Raw genomic sequence first — 21,919 nt, 5'->3', positions numbered from 1 at the left:
TGTAAATCCTGCTGTTAATGTTCAAAAGTTCATACGCATGTTCAAAGTTTATATTAAAGTTACTTTGATTATGGTCTTTTGTTTGCTATAAAGTAAAGTTTCCATGTTAATATACTGGTAGGACCAAGAACTTTTTGAAATAATTTATTGTGAATCTGTTAGACATCAAATAGGATCCAAAATGGTATAAAATACATACGCCATTCTGTTTTGTAAAAATCTCTAATTAATGAAAATATTCAAGCCACAGATGAAGTAAACCTCAAGTCTTCTAAACGTCCTGTGGAACCTCATCCAGACTCTTGCAGTTAAACTCAACTCAGTTGTGATTAGTTGTCCCTGTAGCTTTCTGTGAGTCACGTTTGATCACCTGTAGTTAATAATGGCAGCTATGTGCTTTAAACACATTTTGTGAACGTTCCAGTTAGCCTTCCAGTTCGGCTGTGTCTCGCGCTGGCACTGCTGTCATGTCTGCCTGTGTGTTGTGTAAAGGTTTTTATGTGAGCGCGACCTCTTTGCTCTTGATGTAGTCCAGAGCCGAGTTCCGTGGGGTTGGCTTCCGAGGCCCTTCGGCTGGAAGTGTGACCATAGGCGTGGCTAAAGGCAAGGTTGGCCTAAGACTCTCCTTTTTAAGAAGTTCCAGGAGCTCTGCTTTCTCAAGCTCCGCCCTTTCCAACTCTTGCCTCCGTGCACGGTCTGCTCCCAGGAGCACACGTATGTCGGTCATCACACGGGACAGCTGGCCCTGAACACAGGTTCATATGGTTGTGTTACATAGGTACATAATGCACATTACATTCAAACATCTTTCTAGAAGTACATGCTTTATACCTGAATTAGTTTTACTTCACGCACAAAGGATTTGAACAATCCCTTTAAGCCAATCCTAGTCAAGGAGACTAGGGCACATTTTAACGATTTCCTGCTTCAACACATGTGGCCAACCCTGTGAGCCCCTTGAGATAAGGTCTTAGTTCAGGGCAGCCCACTGGAGTTCCTCTACACCAAACTAGCCCAGAGTCATGTTGGAACAGGTAATGGCCTTCCCTAAAATGTTGCCACAAAGTTGTAAGCATATAGTTGTCTAAGATGTCTGTGCAGTAGCATTAACAATATCCTTCGCAGGTCACTGACTGGAAACCAAGGAGGAGTCAGTACCGGTACGACCCGGTATGTTGCCAGAGTTTTGTCTATGGTGATTACGTGTCACGCACTGGATTTTATGCACTTGCTGGCAACAGGTGTTTTCCGGGCCACCTCGACTCAGTAATGAGGGACACGTACCTGTGACCGTACGAGTTATCAGTTTGCTGCAGCAACAGCAGTGCATGATGGGATACCTTGAGATCATCCACCTCGCTCTTCAGTAGACTCTCCTTCTGCACCATGTGTCTCCTCTGAGAATCCAGCCGTGACTCCATCTCAAGTCTCACTTCTTCCACCTTACAGACATGCTCCAGCCTACAGTACAGCAGCACGTGCACAGTTAGCACGCGCACGACTCGCCGTCGTCCATTAAAGCCACTCGATTGTCACCATAGTGACTCCGGTGAGCGTCCACCTTAGCGAGTGTAGCTCGGCTCGTAGTTCAGAGATGCAGTTGTGCTGAGCCTGGTCTGGGGAGTGGCAGGCTGGGAGACACACACACACGGGGCCTGCACACACACTGCTCTGGTAATCACACACGCACAGGTGTGCTTCCAGATATCGCCGAGACACCTGTACTGGACCGTCTGCACAGAGGAAAGGGACACGCAGAAGGTTACGGAGAAACGGGGCGGGGAGGGACATGGACCTTCATCTTACGTCTATGACCTGGATGTGAAACACTTAAAGCGTGAGCATGCAGAACGTTCATCCACTGAGTCCATCAGAGACGGTCTTTATTTCCCCATACAGCTTGATGTAATAGGAGACCTAACAGGACATGGACATTGCAAGACAGCAGCGACACTCACATACAGGAGTATGCATGCCACAACAGTAACACGAGTACTCCTCAATTGCACACATACAAACGCACACACACTCACACAAGTGGGGAATAAAGGTGATTTAAGTGATTTGGATTGTGGTATGGTTGTTGGTGCCAGATGGGCTGGTCTGAGTATTTCAGAAACTGGGATTTTCACACACAACCATCTCTAGGGTTTACAGAGAATGGTCAGAAAAAGACAAAGTATCCAGTGAGCAGCAGTTCTGTGGGTGCAAATGCCTTGTTGATGCCAGAGGTCAGAGGAGAATGGCCAGACTGATTCGAGCTGATAGAACGGCAACAGTAACTCAAATAACCGTTACAACCGATGCAGAAGAGCATCTCTGAACGCACAACACATCGAACCAAGAGGCGGATGGGCTACAGCAGCAGAAGACCACACCGGGTGCCACTCCTGTCAGCTAAGAACAGGATACTGAGACTATAATTCACGCAGGCTCACCAAAATTGATGCTTTCTGCGGCGACATTTGGATGGTAGGGTCAGAATTTGGCGTCAACAACATGAAAGCATGGAACCATCCTGCCTGGTGGTTCAGGCTGGTGGTGGTGGTGCAATGGTGTGGGGGATATTTTCCTGCCACACTTTGGGCCTATTAGTACCTACTGAGCATTGAGTCAATGCCACAGCCTACCTGAATATTGTTGCTGACCATGTCCACCCCTTTATGTCCACAGTGTACCCATCTTCTGATGGCTACTTCCAGCAGGATAACACGCCATGTCATAAAGCGTGAATCATCTCAGACTGGTTTCTTGAACATGACAATGAACTCACAGTGCTCGAATGGCCTCCACAGTCACCAGATCTCAATCCAACAGAACTCATTTGGGATGTGGTGGAACAGGAGTTTCGCATCATGGATGTGCAGCTGACAAATCTGCAGCAACTGCGTGATGCTATCATATCAATATGGACCAGACTCTCTGAGCAATGTTTCCAGTACCTGCCACAAAGGATTAAGGCAGTTCTGAAGGCAAATGGGGATCCAACCCGGTAATATATATATATTTTAGATTTTGCAGTCTCTTGAATTTATTTCACAAGTTTAAAAGTAAAAGTTTTACATCGTTAACTTTTTTTTTACAGTAAAGTTAATGTTGCATTATTTGATAATGTTGCATAAAACATTAAAAATTGTATCTTCACACTGTTTACACCGAGCTGAGTGGCTATCAGGGGAATTCTATACCTCTCTATTACAATGTGAGCTGACTGCTTGACCACGCTGTGAGCTGACTGGCTGTGAGGTGAATGCTACACTTCATTATTACAATGTGAGGTGATTACTTCACTATCATACTGTGAGCTGATTGGTTGTGAGATGAATGCTACACTTCATTGTCTCTCATGGGGGGGGGGCATTAATAATTTAAAAAGACGATTACTTTGTGAGTTCCACATTGAGGTACGATCACCTGCTGTCATTTGTGTGTGTGTGAGTGTGTGTGAGAGAGAGAGAGAGAGAGAGAGAGAGAGAGAGAGAGAGAGAGAGAGAGAGAGAGAGAGAGAGAGAGAATAGGAGAGGGAACAAGATGGCCAGAATCCACCAGTTACCTCACATAAAATAGCAGTATGTTTATGCTGTATGCTTATCTGCCTAACCATACACTTGTGCTCTGTGTATTTGTGTGTTAGCTGCCGTGTGTGTGTGTGTGTGTGAGTGTGTGTGTGTGTGTGTGTGTGTGTGTGTGTGTGTGTGTGTGTGTGTGTATGTGTACCATCATCGCGGCAGCTCAGCAGTGCAAAGTCACACTGTTGTTCATGCCTCTGTAGGGACTCCAATGCACAGATGACCTCACAGCCCTGTGGCCCATACACACACCTTACCTGCAGCCTGGCCAGGTCATTACGCATGTACCTGTAACACACACACACTTGAACATTATCCATATCTGTATTTAACACACAGTTGGCCAAGAAAACCTTGAATGGTCCGGACTGGGGAATTGAGCCTAAGTGTGGCGATTACTACACAGTTCACCCAGTACAGGATAAATACCCTCCAATTCATTGTTTCACTATAAAAGTATTGTGGTACCGTAGCAATAAAAATGTGTCACTATTACAGAATCAGTGCACTTTACATAAAAAATTTTACATTTTCATTTTCACGTTTTCACTCAAATTTAGATGCTATGGTGAGTAATTTTGTCCCTGAATTTTACTCAGGTGATTTAATTTGATGGGTAGTGCTCAGGTACTCGGGGAGGGGCTGGTAGTGCTGGAGCGGGCAGGTACCTGTGGATGGGCCTCAGGCTGGCGATGTCGAGGGGCAGCCGGTCCTCGGGGCAGGTGTGGTGGTGCAGCAGCCAGGCGTGGATGCAGCTGGAGCAGAAGGCGTGCTCACAGGGGGCCTGCAACGGCTCCTCCAGCACCGCACGACACACACAGCACAGCAGGCCCTCGTTCACGTAGCCCACGAAGCGCTCCACGTCATAGCCCATCCTCACACACACACACACACACACACACACACACACACACACACACACACACACACACACACACACACAATTACAACTATACTGCAAAAGACCCGACACTAGGTCTGAGTGATTCGGCAAAATTGTCAACAGAGTTTCTGACCAAAATGATGAATGCAGTTCACACACCATTATAGGACTATTGCAACTGTTGTTGTGTTTGAACAATAAAAAAGCAATAAAAGAATATTGTATCTTCTGTAAAAACTTTGTTTCATAACAACTAATAACCATTTTCTGTAACATTAAGAAAGTCTGATTTGAAAAATCATTCTCTTTGTAAAACAATTAAAAATCAGTATTCATCAAACATGTAGTCTTACAGGATACAATAATCCATATATGATCTGCATCAGAAAAAAAAACGTGGAATCTGCTCATTTGTAAAGCTAGGCTAAAAAAGCTGAGTAGAGAAAGCTTCTTACCTGTCAGAGCCCGATCACCAACCTCTCACTCTCTCAACTCAGGGGCTGTGGAGAGTAAGCTTGTTGGTTGCCATAGGAATGACAAGGCTGCCAGCTGTTGACTGGAGATGCAGAGAGGTGGAGTCACATTAACATACTACATTAACATATTTGCAGTCATTTGCTCCTATCTGCTGTTCAAACAGGCCAATAGCACACAAACAGCACACTGGTAGCTTTTCCCTTTCACAGGTCACATGACAGCAGCTTTGATGTAGCCTTGGTAACATAGCACATTCTATAACTGTACAACACACAGAAATATAAGTCTTCCACACAGGCCAACATTCACAGAGGGGCAGGCCAATTCCCTGAAAAACAATCTCCAGCATCCCAAAGAGACAACAAGAGCATAAGAACCTATAATGATCACACACACACACACACACACACACACAAGCGATCCCCCTGGTGGTTTCATTCAACAACACTTATACATGAGAGGCACATGGAGCCTCTGGGTTGAATTACTGGTGGAGCTCTTCATAAAGCACTTGTGAGAGCAAACATAATGTTGTGAATTTCTACTGACGCAAGCAGAGGGGGTGAGTGCAAGTCAAGAAGTGAACAGAGGCGTAGGTTTGATTTCAGCTGTGGAGGGGACAAACCACTCACACCACCCAACCAAACACATTATTTTATACTATGAGCAGTTATTGGGGGGGGGGGGGGGTGAAATTTTTAACTCCCTCCGACCTTTAAAGGGGGCATGTACACCCCTTCAAAACGTACGTCTATGGAACTGAAATCTCCATACGCCTTCCTGAGAGAATGCATGATGTGCCATATCTTCTGCATGTGTCTACTCAGGTGTTTGTTAATTACCAGCTGGTCATGCACCTGACAACAGAGCTCACCGGCCCCCTCATGTGGTGCCCACTAGGATTGCAACGCAGGGGCGGAGCCGTAGTGGACGGATTTTAAGAGCAAGATAAAATGACATGGCTGCGAAGATCCCTGTGTGAGTCTGGCTGTCCTGACACTCTCATTGAAACCTCCAGCATGATGTCTGGTCCTTGTGGCTGTGGTAGGATTAGACAGGATTACACCCCCTCTGAGTGGATTAGAATCTCAATGCTGGCCTCACTCCCAGACATCAACCAGACTGAAACCTGCAGAGGTCAAACGTAACCTCTGAGCGAGTAGACACAATGACGCAGTAGAGTGCTAAACTAATAGAGAACAACAGTAGTGCCGCAGACCTCAAATTAGTTTCTCTTTTAGAACCAAAGTTTTTGCTTGTTTACTTTTATGTTCACATTTGTAATAACAAAGACATCCGTGCATTTCAGATATGCAGCAATGCTAAGATGACAGAGAACAATTATTTTGTAATGTTTTAAAACTCTGCAAGAATTGCAAGGAATGTTAAAGGAAATGCAGTATGAAACAGTTTATACATTTGCACATTACGCCTAGCCGTTGTTTTACAGACTATGCAAGGAACTTTAGTTAAATTCCTAGAATTTGTTATTACCTTTGGTGAAAAGTCGTTTATTTCAAGTTATATTAAGATATCAGATCAGATACCATTCAGGATGTGAGTGCAAGCTACTTTTGCATTGCATTTTTTACTCATAGAATGTATGCGCAGTCTTGGGCTTTACTGCGCTGTACCTGCGCCTCCTTCATGACGCGCCTCCTTGATGACGCACCTCCTTCATGACCCGCCACCGTTCAACCAATCAACAACGCGCTGCGTCATTTCCGCGGCTGACCGCGTATTTTGATGTGTACAGGGTTTCGCGACTACAAGCGTACGTATGGCATGTTAAGTTTTATACAGAAATAAAGTAATTAGGGAGTATTTGAGAAAACAAGTGCTTGAGGTATTGTTTCCCGAAAACCAAACGTCTAATGTAAAAGTGGTAGATATACCTAGCTAGCTAACGTCTTCAGCTCTTTAGTGCATGTGCCTTCGGCTAGGTGTCTTGGCTATATTATCACGTTTGGCTGGGACTTACAAATGTTGGTTAGTTAGCTTCCTACTCAGCTATGTAACCGGAGTGTTCATATCTAATAGCTCTTCTCCGTTTTCTTGTGCTTGTTCTGCTTAGAATGCGACGGTCCGCAGCACCGAGTCAGCTCCATGGCAACGCTGCAAAGAAACCAAGATTTGTACCCCCAGCGCCCGCGCGCTCGGCTGCAGCTCCCGCGCGCAACCCCGCGTCATCACCAGCGCCGTCACGCAAACCAGCAGACGGCAGCGTTCACGACCAGGTACTGGTTACCTTACACGGTCTCGATGAGGCGACTACATTGACTTTGCTGACTGATTGATGGATTTTTCTCTGCAGTCAGAAGGCTCTCGGGAAAATCTAGTCACCACAGACCACTAGAGCGTTCAAGCTGATATATCTGAGATTGTTGGTGGACTGAGACGGCAGTATTAATTGCAGAAGTGCCCCATCAGGCCAAAAATCATTTTCAGCTGATGCGGCTTAAATTGTACAACTACAGAATATCGGCACGAGTTTATGCTGGGTGACAGATGTATAAGGGAATCATCTATATTCTGTCTGTAACCCATTCTCTGCATCTCTGTGCTGGCCACAGATCGGTGTGTGTATTACGTACCATGTATGTATGTAAACTATTCCTCTGTGGTGTTGGTTTTGACTGTAGCTGGGTTATAAATTATGCCTTTAGTAAGAACTGACAGGGAACATAAGATATAATTATTAGTAATTACGTAATTCATTACTGTTGCCAAACTGTTGGTATAATGATTCTATCATGAAATATTCATACAGTATGTCACTGTTTTTTCTCTCTGTGTGAATACAACACAATATTGCAATATTGTTACCGGTGTGTTACAACACTATGAATGATCGCAGCGTATGAAAGGTGCTATATTAATAAACTTAAATTGCCTTACCAAGAGTGGAGGGTCACATGACCTCACACAGCTTTCTTTAAAAGAGCCATATAATCAAACGGTGTATAATGGTCTGACTCTGTGTGTGACTTGGCAGATACCAGAGGGGGGGGGGGGGTGTCGTCTTTCTCATCCTTTAGTATAAGTCTGGCTTTGGCCTGGCTGGGTCAGCACCCCAGCTCATTGAAACAGTGGTGCTCTAGTCACAGACGTCAGTGTTAGTTAAAGGTGCTCTCCTGTTCAGGCCCACAGGAGTGTGTCTGACAGCAGTTCCATCTCTCCTGCCGGCCCAGTGGGGCCAGGTTCCTGCCGGGCTCTGGCAAGGGTCCTGAGCAGCCCTCCCCTTGGAGAGAGGACCGAAAACGTGCCACAGACGCCCGATGGACCCCAGGAGTCAGAGCTGCAAACGCCAATCTGCCCAGATCAGTCTCACTTGCACAGCACCGTCACCACTCCTGCTGGTAAGACGGGGATGATTGTTTATAAAAATGTACATTTTCTGGAAATAAACAGTGCAGAGTTTCATGGCAACTGAGAGTTGACTGAGGAAGGAGTGTGAACTGCTCATATAGTGAATACTTGTAGTGGTGTGTGTGTGTGTTTATGGTGTGCTGGTTGAGATGAACGGTACTGCGCTGTTGATGTAATACGTATAGATGTACCAAAGATTTTGTTTGTCAGTTTGTCTTCTAATGATAACGATATTATTTCGGGTTTCAAGCCTAATATACACATGTATGCAGACAAAAGCCATCTCTACTCAGTCTGGAAGCCCAGGTTGCTTTGATGGCAGCCTTCAGCTTGTCTGCATTGTTGGGTCTGGTCTCTCTCATCTTCCTCTTGACAATTCACCATAGATTCTCTGTGGGGTTTATGTCAGGTGAGTTTGCTGGCCAGTCAAGCACAGTGATACTGTGGATATTAAACCAGGTATTGGTATTTTTGGCAGTGTGGACAGGAGCCAAGTCCTGCTGGAAAATGATATTTCCATCTGCAAAAAGCTTGTCAGCAGAGTGAAGCATGAAGTGCTCTAAAATTTCCCGACAGACTGCTGCATCGTTGACTTTGGTCTTGATATAACACAGTGGACCTACCCTAGCAGATGACATAGCTCATCAAAACCATCACTGATTGTGGAAACTTCATAACTTCATACATATATTAGTGCTGTCAATTCCAGGTGCCGCGATTAAAAGTCCTCACCAGGATTTTGCTCAGGCTTCCTGGATTGTGTTGATTCCACTAATTTTACCTGGATTGCTAATTAGAAAATCTAGCAAGCTTGAGCAAAATCCTGGTGAGCACTTTTAATCGCGGCACCTGGAATTGACAGCACTAATATATATATGTGTGTGTGTGTGTGTGTGTGTGTGTGTGTGTGTGTGTGTGTGTGTGTGTGTGTGTGTGTGTGTGTGTGTGTGTGTGTGTGTGTGTGTGTGTGTATAAATAATGATGTCCTGTAGTGTGTGGCACCAGGATATTGGCAGCAGATTCTTCACTTCCTGTAAGGTGTGGGCTGGGTCCTCTATGGTATGGATCAAGCATGTTTTTCTAGCACATCCAACAGATTCTCGATTGGATGGGAAATCTGGCCAACTCAACATCTCATTCAACATTATCCTGTTGAATGAGAACACTACTATTAGGGCATACCGTTGCCATGGAGGTGTGGACATGGTCTTCAGTGGTACGTGTCAAAGTAACATCCACGTGAACGCCAGGACTCTAGGTTTTCCAGCAGAACATTCCCAGAGCATCACGGCTGCTGCCTTCTCCCCCAGTGAGCAATGCACGTCATGTAAAAGAATAGTGGATTCATCAGGACAGACCAATTCACGGTCCAGATAGTCACAGGGCAGGTCTGTGCTGTCTGTGGCCACACAGGAGCCGCCCGTCACACTGGCACAGGGTCAACGGTTGTCCTTCCTTGGTCCACTTTGGTTGCGGTACCAACCACAGCATACAGTAATGCCCCACAAGATCCGCTGTGTTGAACTGACCCAATTATCATACACACACACACACACACACACACACTTTTTAATATCTCTACGTAGCTTACCTGTTACCTGTGATGTGTAAACCTATAATTATGTGCTGTAAATTTGCCACACTGTTAGAAACTGTTTCAGACAGCGGTGTTCCTAACAAAGTGGCAACCATCAGTAATAGCTTAACAAGAACACTCCTGTGGCCGGTATTGTGTGTGATGAAATTTGCAGCATCTTGGTAGAAAAGTGAATAACACTACAAATACTCGAGGGGTATGCTAGCACGGGCCAGTGGAGAAGCGACAGCTGCCTCACGCTGTTTTTAATGGCAGCAAATAATTTTTACGTTATTACAAAAAAATTACAATACAATTACAATAGAGCAAAATAGTTTTAAACCCAGGCATATTGTAGTATAATGGATGCTTTGTTAATTATTATGAAGTTTGCATTTTTTGCATCTTTCAAAACAAAGTCCATCTCTTATCAAAGGTTGGTTTAAGGCGTTAAACCATATCGAAGTTCTGCAAAACGTTGCAGCCCGTCTCACGCGCCACTATTAACGGAGCGGGTGTAATTTAACGCATTCCAGTGTCAGATAAGCGAGTACGGACTGTATAAATAGAACTGGAACTGTATATACGAATAGTACAACATTAACGTCGTCTTTAACTGCCACTTAATCTCCCCTTCCTTTGAAACGTTGGCATTGAATGAAGTAAACCAAGCCGTTTGCGTGTTTGTAACGACTGTAACGTGTTTGTTGGAACTGTAACGAGCCCGTAGGCAGAGCGCGAGCCCTCGAGGCGAACTCCACGAGGCGCTTTTGTCTGCTCCTCAAATAAAAGCAACTGGTGTTTTTCGTGCACATGCGTCGTTCCGGTCGTCGCACATAATCAACTACCGCGTTAAATATCCGATTAAAAAAAACCGGCGACAGTACGGAGCATTAAACTTAAATTCCCTCTTTGTTTTGGACCTGGCGATTAAGCTGTCCGTGTCTCGCGCTCTCTCCGCTCCTACTCGAGACGGACCGGGCGCTTCACGTTCAAAGTGAAACGTTTTTTAAATATTATTATTATTTCTTTGTTCATTTAAAGCACGCACTCCCATCTTGTGCTATAAAACAAATAAATGCGCGAAGCCGTTTTCCGAGCCATATGAGGGGCTCGCTGTTTTTCCAGTCTAATGCAGTCGGGTTTGTTATGTAGGTCAGGCTGGGTTTAAGCAGCTTTACTGAACCTGCGTCAGCTTAAGCTGAAAGGAATTTGAGCAAAGCCCTCCCCGGTAGGCGTGGGCCTAATCGAGGCTGGCCTAGTTAAGCCTGATTCTTTTTCTTACGTCTCTGTGTGTGGAGAGCATGTGTGTTGTGTAACAGAACCAGGCAAAGCAGAAGCCTGCAGACACATGTGAGTGTTTTAGGTGAAAGACAGACAGGCAGTGAAAAGAAAGAGAAGGGAAGAGATCACTGGGAGGGGAAGAGGTAGAGGAAAAGAAACGGAACAAGACAGGACCAAGACCAGCTTAGAGCCAAGATGGCTGCTTTGTTCATGACGAGCAGCATGGTCGGCAAGGCGCGCTCCTCTAACTTCACCCTGTCTGAGAAACTGGACCTGCTTCGGCTCGTCCAGCCCCACATCCGCATCTTGGAGGAGCACACGAACAAGCACGCGGTGATCGTGGACAAGAACCGGTGCTGGGAGAGCATAGCCGAGCGCTACAACAGCCTGGGAGGAGACCGGCCGGCGCGTACCGCCCAGGGCCTCCGCACGCTCTACAAACGGCTCAAAGAGAGCGCCAAGCAGGAAGTGGTTCAGCGAAGCCACGCCCAGCCCGAGTACCGGGGCAGCATCTCTGAGCCGACCCGACGCATCATGGAGATGATCCCACATTTGTTTCATGCAGGGGACAAGGAGCAGAACACACTCCAGAGGTGAGACACACACACACACACACACACACACACACACATGCATGCACATGTACTCACTCACACTCTCTGTCTCTCACACACACACACACACTCATGCATCGCGTACTGATTGAGACTAAACTTTCCACCACATGTTCTTAACGGACCTGGTTCTGTTGGCCTGCTCAGACCGGGTTTGGCCGTGCTGCCCTGCGGTGGCGTCAGGGTTGGGTGGGCCCTGACCAGGTTCTCCAGCGCCTGCTGCGGATCAGAGCTGCTGCAGAGTGAGCCCTTCGGCCGGTCTGAATGGACGCTTTGAATTGGGGATCATTGCTGGTGGATCAATAGAAAAGTCGTGAAAATTCGAGCAGAAAATGGGAAATGAGTCTCTGTTGTGTAACTAGTGCCGTGGTGTAAAGAACATGTGAGCTGTGTGGTGAAGCGTTGGTCAGAATGTGTGTGTGTGTGTGTGTGTGTGTGTGTGTGTACTCACTCCAGCTTGTGTCTCAGATTGCAGTACAAGATGAGCTCTCCAGTGGAGCCTGGAGGCAGCTCCTCTCTTCCCGCCATGTCGGACTACGCTCCCGTTGCCATGGCGGTGAGGGTGGAGTCCGAGGATGTCAAACCACCGCCTGACCTCCAGATGCTCGTGTCACACGGTTCGCCCGTTACCATAACGACCCCGCGCAGCCAGGAACCTGCCACGCCGGCTGAAAACCAAGTCGAGGAGGAGGAGGAAGAGGAGGAGGAGGAGGAAGAAGAATTAGTCTCTCATGTTTACGCAGCCTCCCTCTCTCCCTGTCCCTCCTCTGTGCACCTCCCGCCATCACCTTCAGCATCTGTTCCAAGGCGGAGCCTGTATCAGAGGGGCGGGGTTTCGTTCAGAAACCCGGTTCTGGAGGCGGAGTCTTTGCAGATGATGCGGGAGGAGCACGAGCTTCTCCTGACTAATCACAGGAAGCTCGGCATGTATCTGGAAGAAAAGAGGGAGGGACTAAAACGAAAGCAGCAATTGGAGGAGGAGCTCCTGAGGTCAAAGGTCAAAGTGGAGAAATTGAGGGCGGCCCGTCTACGCCACGGACTTCCGTTAATATAACAAAACGAGTGAAGGGGCGTGGCTGCTGGCCGGTGTCGGACTGGACGTGGCACCGAACAGTCAGGCAGTCTGCAGCTCCGCCGAGAACACCTCACCGTGGTCATCTGTACAGATCTTCTTACCCCCCCTTCCCTCCTTTTGCCATAATTAAATCTGATGTCCGTAGCGCAAGTGATGGCTTGCTGTTGTGTCTGTGTGATTACTCGCAATCGGCCACGTCTGGGTTTTTACGAAGTGGCCGTAATAAAATGGGCGTTGAGTGGCGTGGTGGTGCTGGGGTGGCCCGCCTCGTGTCGTGACTCAGACCCCGGAATGTTCTACCGTGCTGTGGCTGTGAACCGGACGAGCCACGCACAACCTGCTTACCACCCGGCACCATTAGGGGTCTGGGCCTGGAATGACCAGTACGGTCCAGCCCCCCGCTGCACTTCCTGGTCAAAGTGAACCACTGCAGTACTTCAGTTCAATAAATAATGAAAACATGTTATGAGAAGGGAAGAACCTTCATAGGTGTGTGTGTGTGTGTGTGTGTGTGTGTGTGTGTGTGTGTGTGTGTGTGTGTAAGTGTGTAAAAGAGAGCCTAAAGAGAGTAAGTCTTTAGTACTTTTGACAGACTTCCTAACTGGTGTGTATTCAGAGATTCATATTGTAATTTATATCTGAATCCTTTAAAGTCCATTAACAGCCGTTCTATGATTAATCTGAGTGGGTGAGTGCTCTTTCTGTGTGTGTGTGTGTGTGTGTGTGTGTGTGTGTGTGTGTGGTAATGTTATACATGGGTCCTAGCACGGTACTACAGTGTCATGTGGTGCAAGGCGTCGTCTAGGAAACACAAGCGCTGGGAAGGTGATGCTGTTCTTGTTGCCAGGGGGCGGAGCGTCATTCTCAAAGACATGGAGGGGCGGGACATTGGACGAGGTGAGCATGGACCTGTGGCCCTCCCTGCGTTGGTGGGGGACAGCGTCTCTGAGTGGGTTACTTGGACCAGTCATTCCTTCATCAAGCTATAGTGTGGCCATCATCATCTGTTTCATCATCTTATTGCTCTTACTCACTGAAGCAGTGTCTTACCACACATGTTAAGAGAGTAGAAGGAGGGCCTCTACCCTAGACTAGCAGGGGCCACTACCCTAGACTAGCAGGGGCCTCTACCCTAGATTAGCAGGGGCCACTACCCTAGACTAGCAGGGGCCTCTACCCTAGACTAGCAGGGGCCTCTACCCTAGACTAGCAGGGGCCTCTACCCTAGACTAGCAGGGGCCTCTACCCTAGACTAGCAGGGGCCACTACCCTAGACTAGCAGGGGCCTCTACCCTAGACTAGCAGGGGCCTCTACCCTAGACTAGCAGGGGCCACTACCCTAGACTAGCAGGGGCCTCTACCCTAGACTAGCAGGGGCCACTACCCTAGACTAGCAGGGGCCTCTACCCTAGATTAGCAGGGGCCACTACCCTAGACTAGCAGGGGCCTCTACCCTAGACTAGCAGGGGCCACTACCCTAGACTAGCAGGGGCCACTACCCTAGACTAGCAGGGGCCTCTACCCTAGACTAGCAGGGGCCACTACCCTAGACTAGCAGGGGCCTCTACCCTAGATTAGCAGGGGCCTCTACCCTAGATTAGCAGGGGCCACTACCCTAGACTAGCAGGGGCCACTACCCTAGACTAGCAGGGGCCACTACCCTAGACTAGCAGGGGCCACTACCCTAGACTAGCAGGGGCCACTACCCTAGACTAGCAGGGGCCTCTACCCTAGACTAGCAGGGGCCTCTACCCTAGACTAGCAGGGGCCTCTACCCTAGACTAGCAGGGGCCACTACCCTAGACTAGCAGGGGCCACTACCCTAGACTAGCAGGGGCCTCTACCCTAGACTAGCAGGGGCCTTTACCCTAAATTAGCATAAGTCTGAGCCACTGAGCAGGTTCTTACACAATAATCATCACTTTGTGAACATCAGCTAAGTAATTTTGGAATTATACTTAGCTGAACACATGCTTCTGGTAGACTGTTAAGAGTCATTCATTTACTTTTCGTGACTAGTTCCAGAATTGTGTGTGTGTGTGTGTGTGTGTGTGTGTGTGTGTGTGTGTGTGTGTGTGTTGTCAGGCTCAGGTTATAAGGCGTCTGAGCTGGACAGCCTTGATGAAGGTCAGACTCTGATGGTGGGTGGGAAGCAGGTGGAGGTCATGGGGGTCATCTCGGATGAAGACTACGCTAAGGGGCGTTGCTTCCAGGATGCTACAGTGAGCGACTCGGAGGTCAGGGGCCCTGCAAGCCGACCGGCGGCCAAAGCTTTCACTCGGCCATGGCTGCAGGGCTCCAGTAGGGGCCCCGAGCCTGAGGGACCTGTCTGCAAGCCCAGGCACAACCCCAGTGCTCCCGGTATCAGAACATACACACTCACACATATATTAAACACATGAATACATACATGTATATATCTGCACATAATCACAATCACATAATAATAATATCATTAATAAACACTGATATATGGGTTTAATGTATTTAGGAGCTCTTGTGATGCCCCGGCCCTCGGCCAATCATCAATGGCTTCATAATAAAACCGGGCTCCCATTGGTTGATGTGGTTTTGGATCCTTATCTGACAAATCATCTGCGCCCACATCAGAGAGAGGGCGTGGTCTTCCTGTATGAATGTCTAATGGGAATGAGGTAGGGTGCCATTTTTTTCCTGAGGTTGGTTTTAGCTCAATATAAGTTGTAAGTCTCCAGGTTGTATGGACTGCGTGTGATCTGTGGGAGGGTGGATGTGTATGTCACCTTGTAGGGACTCTTGTCAACTGGGGTGTGTGTGTGTGTGTGTGTGTGTGTGGGGCTGTGTGTACGTTGCAGGTTGGCTGGACGCTATGGGGCGATTCTAGCAGATGAGATGGGCCTGGGGAAGACCCTGCAGTGTGTGTGTGTGCTGTGGACCCTGCTGAGGCAGGGCCCGTATGGTGGGCAGCCCGTCCTGAAGAGGGCGCTAGTGGTCTGTCCCGGCAGCTTGGTGAAGAACTGGGCGGCCGAGTTCACCAAGTGGCTCGGGAGAGAGAGGATGACTGTCTACACTGTGGACCAGGTGTGTGGGAGCAGAGGGAGCCCCTAGATGTGTGTTTGTGGCCATAGCTTTCTGTTAGGGTGTTTGTGTCCTAGTAAAGATACTTTTCTTTAGGTGACTGTTTAGGTGTGCATATATTTTGTTTATTTATTTTTGCACATGCGCGTGTGTGTGTGTGTGTGTGTGAACACTCTCCACAGGACCACCGTGTGGAGGACTATGTCCACTCCCCCCTGTGTCCTGTGATGGTGATCAGCTATGAGATGCTCCTGCGGTCAGTAGAGGCTCTGAAACAACTGGACTTTGGTCTGGTGATCTGTGACGAGGGCCATCGCCTCAAAAACAGCACCATCAAGACCACCGCTGCACTCACCAGTCTCTCCTGCCTACGGAGGGTCATCCTCACAGGTCACACACACACACACACACACACACACAGCGCACTCACCAGCCTCACCTGCCTACGGAGGGTCATCCTCACAGGTCACACACACACACACACACACACACACACACACACACAGCGCACTCACCAGCCTCACCTGCCTACGGAGGGTCATCCTCACAGGCCACACACACACACACACACACACACACACACACACACACACACACACACACACACAGCGCACTCACCAGCCTCACCTGCCTACGGAGGGTCATCCTCACAGGTCTCACACACACACACACACACACACACACACACACACACACACACACACACACACACACACACACACACACACACACACACACAGCGCACTCACCAGCCTCACCTGCCTGCAGAAGGTCATCCTCACAGGTCTCACACACACTCTGTCTCTGTGTCTCTCTCTCAACACCACATACACACACCCTAAAACACACACACACACACACACCCATCCACCCACCATCCTGGCAGTGCAGCAGGGCTGTCTCCAGCCTCTCCTTCGTATGACAGGTCATCCATACAGGGCCCACACACCCACACGTCTGTGAGCAGGAAGTCCAGAAAGTCCCCCATACCCTTTCCATCTGGCCACACATCGCATTGCTCATAAATGCTCCAGTAGCGGTGCTAACGTGTCAGCAGTCACAGCAAAGCAAAGGTCACTGTTCTACTACAGAGACCCCACCACAGCCGTTAAAAACATACAGCATTTTATCACACATCACAAGCATCTTGGTTTTATTTTGAGGTGCACTTGACAGTGCATGGGAAATGACTGTGTGTATGTGTGGTCTTTGGTCTGTGTGTGATATCAGGTACTCCTGTCCAGAATGATCTGCAGGAGTTCTTCTCCATAGTTGAGTTTGTGAATGCGGGTGTTCTGGGAAGCTCAGCGGCCTACAGGAAGATTTATGAAGAACCTATCATTAGATCTCGGCAGCCAGCCTGCACCGAGGTAGCGTGCGTGCGCACACACACACATACACACACACAATTTACATTCACCTTTACAACATTTAGCGGATGTCCTTGTCCAGAACTACTTACAGAAGTGCTTTGAAGTCTATCAAACGCGTATCATGTGAACAATAGATCAGTGTTAAGAATCCTGTCAGGCTAAACCTCTGGCTAGAGTCGAATAAAGACAGGAGAAGATTTATTCCAGTGCATATTAAAGTGCTTACTCAGTGAAGAGATGAGTCAGGGAATATCATTCTCCAACTGTGTGCCAGCGCGGAGAAGAGGCTTTGATGGATGTGGTCTTCAGGTTTGAGGGATGGTGGATTTAGTGTGATGCACAGTGCAATGTGTCCAGCGAGACCTTCAGGAGGTTCAGAATGGGTGAGGTGGTGAGTGAGCAGGAAGGCTTGTGTGCCAGAGGTCTGGAGAAGACCAGGGCCAAACAAGAACCCGAAGAGAGAGATGGCTGGTAATTGTAGATGAAGAGGGGAAGGGAAAGGGAGAGAAAGGTGGTTGGTTATCCAGAAGAAGCTCAAGGTGGCTTGTTACTTGGAGTGGTCCAAGAGTTCTCTAGTGAGATTCTAAGGTCAGTCTTGAGCTGCCATCAATGAAGAGATGTCTGGCATTTCACAATACACACACACACACACACACACACACACACTGAGAGATGGGTGCTCCTCTCTTTCAGGAGGAGAAGGTCTTGGGTGAGGAGCGTGCGGTGGAGCTCTCGCGTCTCACGGGGACGTTCACCCTCCGTCGCACGCAGGACGTCATGGGCCGCTTCCTTCCCGAGCGTGCGGAGTGGACGCTGTTCTGCAGACCCACGCCGCTTCAGGCGCAGCTCTACTCCGCGCTGCTCTCCACCAGAGCCGTCAGGACCTGTCTCTCCACCCACCCCCCGCACGCCTCCGCCCACAGCCCCCACCTGGCCTGCATCGCCGCCCTCAAGAAACTCTGCAACCACCCCGGGCTCCTGTACAGCACCGTGCAGGTACTCCCATCCCGCAGACCAGACCCGTCCCCACAGACTTCACTACTGACCCATATTAACAGATCACTGTTGTCCCAGACTAACAGGTCACTAACCACCAGTGTAGAATGTTAGGGCATGGTACAGATGTAGGGGTACATGCAACACTGTAATCTGCTGTTGACGTTTACTCCTCAATCTCTGTTGGTATGGCTTTGGGCCCGTTTGTACATTTCGTCTGCTGTTTTAGTGCTTTCTGATTGGATTTTGGCGTTTGATGTCATAATTTTTCTTCTTTATTGTGTTTTGTTTATCTTACAGCACTTTGCATGAGTTTTTTTGAAGTGTTTCCTAAATACATCTTGCTTTCTCCATGTCAGGAGAAGGCGGAGGAGTTGTACGAGGGCCTCTCGTTGGAGCTCTTCCCAGAGGACTACTCCACCCACCGCTACTGCACAGCAGACTCTGGGAAGCTGCTGGTGTTGGCAGACCTTCTGGCAGCTGTTCAGCACGAGAGACGCACAGACAAGTATGTTACGGCATGTTTATTTTTAGCTGCGTCTTAATTACGAACATGCCTGCGTTAACTGCGACGTTATTCTGGTTATCCTGCAAGGTTCTCTTTATTTCTACGAAAGGCCACAATGTTATTTTCTGTGATTTGTCCTTTGTTCTCCACGTGCTCCACCCGTTTTGCAGGGTGGTGTTGGTGTCTAACTACACACAGACTCTTGATCTGTTGCAAGACCTATGCGCTCACCTTGGCTACACTTGGTGTCGGCTTGATGGACAGACACCAGTTGCCCAGCGACAGCGAATTGTGGAGTCCTTCAACAGTCCAAATTCCTCCTACTTCCTGTTCCTGCTCAGCTCAAAGGCCGGAGGGGTGGGGCTTAACCTTGTTGGTGCCTCCCACCTTGTTTTGTACGATATAGACTGGAATCCAGCCAATGACATCCAGGTTTGTCTTAGCAAAACTATAGGAAACCAGAATTAGACACTCTAGATAACGTACTGAAAAATCACCTCATATCAACCTGCTAACTCCTAGGAACATGCGTAAAAACTCGACCACTAGAAGGTGCTAAGTGTCTTATGTTTGATCATTGTGCAAATGGACTTTGTTCTGGTTATAAAATGACTGTGTATGCACTCTGTGGTTACAACAATGTTTACAAAACTCTGGTTATTAATATAATGAATAATAATAATAATAACCAATTTTTTAAATTGAATTTACTACTATTAATTAATTCAATTTGTGCACGCACATGCAAAATATACCAAAATGAAAGTCTTATAAATCCTTATTTTTTCCTAAAACTAAAGCTATCTAGGTACAATCCACTGCAACTGGTATATGGACAAATTCTAATCACCTGTTCTACTGGACAGATTAATTGTAACTGTTATTTTACACTGAGTGCACAAAAACACTATGTAAACTCTAAGAAGGATTAAGCCAAGATTGTTTTTGCCGGGTGTAGTGGGGTAGCGGTCAGACATTAAGACGTTCTGAGATGTGGAAGAGACTCTGGTTTGAGGAGCCACTGATGCGTCTCTGTGTTTGTGCTGCTGTGGTAGGCCATGGCTCGGGTGTGGAGGGATGGACAGAAGAAAGCGGTTCACGTCTACAGGCTGCTGACTACAGGTTAGAAGCGGGCAGGGGTCTGCACACAACAGCAGCGTCAATGCTCCCGCTCCTGGAGCAACAGCACCCTCTGCTGGCTGTTCAGCGCCTTTTCCGTCACAGTGCGATCTCACAGCAAGGGAGTTGGCGATCTCACAGACTGAGCTCTGGCGTCCCTACATCCTGCTTCAATGCAGTTTGTATCATGTTTACCACCTTTAAACCACACATGAGACTAGACTACAAATGAAAAATTGTTGAATTTCTGTTTGGGGTGCATGTTCAGTTCTTGATGACCCGTGGATCAGTCAGCCCCCTAAGAGCTATGTGAGAAACAGTGGCTTGTATTTGAAATGAGTATAGAGGTTTCCACAGTGGGAGGCTACAGGTTGTTCTGCCCCGTGTGTCCATCAGGTACCATAGAGGAGAAGATCTATCAGAGGCAGGTGAGTAAGCAGGGTCTGTCTGGAACAGTGGTGGACCTGGGCAAGAGGGCAGAACACATCAGCTTCTCTGCAGAGGAGCTACGTGACCTTTTCACCTTTGACCCCAACATCACCTGCCTCACACACGACCTGCTAGGCTGCCAGTGCTCAGGGGACGGAAGTATACCAGGTAAGGTGCACATGCACGTGTGTGAACACACACACGCACATGCACACACACACGACCTGCTTTGTGCCAGTGCCAAGAGGATGGAAGCATACACGGTAAAACACACACACACACACACACACACACACACGTGCATGACCTGCTATGCTGTCAGTGCCCAAGAGGCGGAGGCATACCAGGTAACACACACACACACATGAACAGTAAGGCTGCAGTAACCAGGGACAGAAGCATACAAAGTAACACATGCACACACACACACACACACACACACACACACACACACAAATAAAAGTACTTCAAGAGGCATACATAGTTCTCTTTTTTACTTAACCATCCTGAGTCAGTTCTCTGTGTTGTGCGACTTTTGTAATTTGTGTGCTGATTGTGTATTTGTTTGTGTGTTTGTCAGGTGTGGAAGAGGTAACCGTGACATCAGAGAGGGCGTGTCAGTTGGGCCGTCGCACAGACAGCGTTCCGCAGCGCGTCAGCATGTCTGAGCTCATGCACTGGCGACATTTCACTGGGAACATCCAGTCATATGGTGACGTTTACCTAGACCTTGCCCACAGACATATTACATTTGCCTTCCAGAGTACTTCCAAAACCCAAAACGCGTCTTGAAGAAAATCCTCTCATGCACTGAATTTGATAGCTGTAAATAGATTAATGAATTGCTTAATAAATGTGAGCAATTAGAATTAAATTATGAGTATTATGGACCTGTATTGCAAACATATGTTTTATTAATACCTTTTATTAAATAAACTTAATTGCCCACCTATGAAATCGGTGTCAGATTTTGATGTGCAGGCTTTTCTGAGGAGAGCCCACCATCTAACCCATGTGCTGACCAAGACTGTGGTCTCCTTTCATTTCACACATTTCATGGTATTATAAATGTGTATGAATGTTGCCTTCATGTCTTCATGCTTGTGTATTTTACTGCTTGTCTTCACATGCAACAGATCTGGAAATCAGTTCCATCTGGTAGAATGAATCAGATCTGCATGCAGAAATGGCATATCAGCAATGAAATCACAAACACTGACTGCATACACACGACTGGCTATCCATGAAGGGCCACACCGCCCGTCTCCATGGTCGATTACAGCTCGATAATAGCGATGTAATGTCCTAGTTACCAGATGCTGTTACCCCATCTATTGATCGTGACAGCTTGACATTGTAAGTGTGGCCAGATTACAGCTATGATGGCAAGGGCGTCCTGATGCCCCCTGCTGGTCAGTACTGATAGCAACCACAAACATCACAGGCTGAGGGTCCAGTGAAACAGCCCTAACTAGGGACAACAAAAATAGAAATTAGGAAATAAATGTTTTGGTAGCAAAGCATAAAAGGAAATGAACATTAGTATGATAGAAACCAGAGACACGGAGTCCACCGGCGTTACGGGTGACA

General features: G+C 47.8%; 2 protein-coding genes across 9 annotated transcripts; one reads left to right on the top strand and one right to left on the bottom strand.

Moving 5' to 3' along the window:
• Window positions 1-147: 147 nt before the first annotated feature.
• Window positions 148-7,268, bottom strand: rnf41l (ring finger protein 41, like). Of its 4 annotated transcripts, none has more exons than XM_077012705.1 (7): window positions 7,183-7,268; window positions 4,908-5,008; window positions 4,238-4,444; window positions 3,718-3,857; window positions 1,562-1,733; window positions 1,341-1,461; window positions 148-745 (listed from the first exon to the last, which is right to left on the bottom strand). In XM_077012705.1, the coding sequence occupies exons 3-7, from the start codon at window positions 4,441-4,443 to the stop codon at window positions 497-499; spliced, it is 888 nt and encodes a 295-aa protein (XP_076868820.1). In that variant the 5' UTR covers window position 4,444; window positions 4,908-5,008; window positions 7,183-7,268; the 3' UTR covers window positions 148-496. The 4 variants fall into 4 exon arrangements, with proteins under 4 accessions (XP_076868820.1, XP_076868818.1, XP_076868819.1 ...); XM_077012703.1 differs by lacking the exon at window positions 7,183-7,268 and adding an exon at window positions 6,911-7,070; XM_077012704.1 differs by lacking the exon at window positions 7,183-7,268 and adding an exon at window positions 6,825-6,843.
• Window positions 5,869-21,270, top strand: rad54b (RAD54 homolog B). Of its 5 annotated transcripts, none has more exons than XM_077012696.1 (16): window positions 5,869-5,907; window positions 6,528-6,703; window positions 7,004-7,166; window positions 8,072-8,288; window positions 13,613-13,744; window positions 14,933-15,208; window positions 15,339-15,501; window positions 15,682-15,907; window positions 16,087-16,294; window positions 17,135-17,274; window positions 17,971-18,273; window positions 18,633-18,781; window positions 18,952-19,213; window positions 19,837-19,903; window positions 20,297-20,497; window positions 20,910-21,270. In XM_077012696.1, the coding sequence occupies exons 2-16, from the start codon at window positions 6,609-6,611 to the stop codon at window positions 21,119-21,121; spliced, it is 2,814 nt and encodes a 937-aa protein (XP_076868811.1). In that variant the 5' UTR covers window positions 5,869-5,907; window positions 6,528-6,608; the 3' UTR covers window positions 21,122-21,270. The 5 variants fall into 5 exon arrangements, with proteins under 5 accessions (XP_076868811.1, XP_076868812.1, XP_076868813.1 ...); XM_077012697.1 differs by lacking the exon at window positions 5,869-5,907 and adding an exon at window positions 5,937-5,973; XM_077012698.1 differs by lacking the exons at window positions 5,869-5,907; window positions 6,528-6,703 and adding an exon at window positions 6,711-6,775.
• Window positions 21,271-21,919: the final 649 nt, after the last annotated feature.

The sequence above is a fragment of the Brachyhypopomus gauderio genome, chromosome 7 (assembly GCF_052324685.1).
Source record: "Brachyhypopomus gauderio isolate BG-103 chromosome 7, BGAUD_0.2, whole genome shotgun sequence".
NCBI lineage: Eukaryota > Metazoa > Chordata > Actinopteri > Gymnotiformes > Hypopomidae > Brachyhypopomus > Brachyhypopomus gauderio.
The sequence above is the reverse complement of the archived record's forward strand: the minus strand, read 5'-3'. Positions and strand labels throughout refer to the sequence as shown.

What these genes read in the sequence shown, in the direction of transcription:
- rad54b (XM_077012696.1), top strand. Translation starts at nt 6,609, where the DNA reads ATGACCCGCCACCGTTCAACCAATCAACAACGCGCTGCGTCATTTCCG. An exon ending in ACGGCAGCGTTCACGACCAG is followed by an intron (nt 7,167 to 8,071) that starts GTACTGGTTACC and finishes TCTCCTGTTCAG; the next exon opens with GCCCACAGGAGTGTGTCTGA. An exon ending in GGCAGCCAGCCTGCACCGAG is followed by an intron (nt 17,275 to 17,970) that starts GTAGCGTGCGTG and finishes CCTCTCTTTCAG; the next exon opens with GAGGAGAAGGTCTTGGGTGA.
- rnf41l (XM_077012705.1), bottom strand. Translation starts at nt 4,443, where the DNA reads ATGGGCTATGACGTGGAGCGCTTCGTGGGCTACGTGAACGAGGGCCTG. An exon ending in GCCGAGCTACACTCGCTAAG is followed by an intron (nt 1,462 to 1,561) that starts GTGGACGCTCAC and finishes GCTGTACTGTAG; the next exon opens with GCTGGAGCATGTCTGTAAGG. An exon ending in GCGAGGTGGATGATCTCAAG is followed by an intron (nt 746 to 1,340) that starts GTATCCCATCAT and finishes ACCTGTGTTCAG; the next exon opens with GGCCAGCTGTCCCGTGTGAT.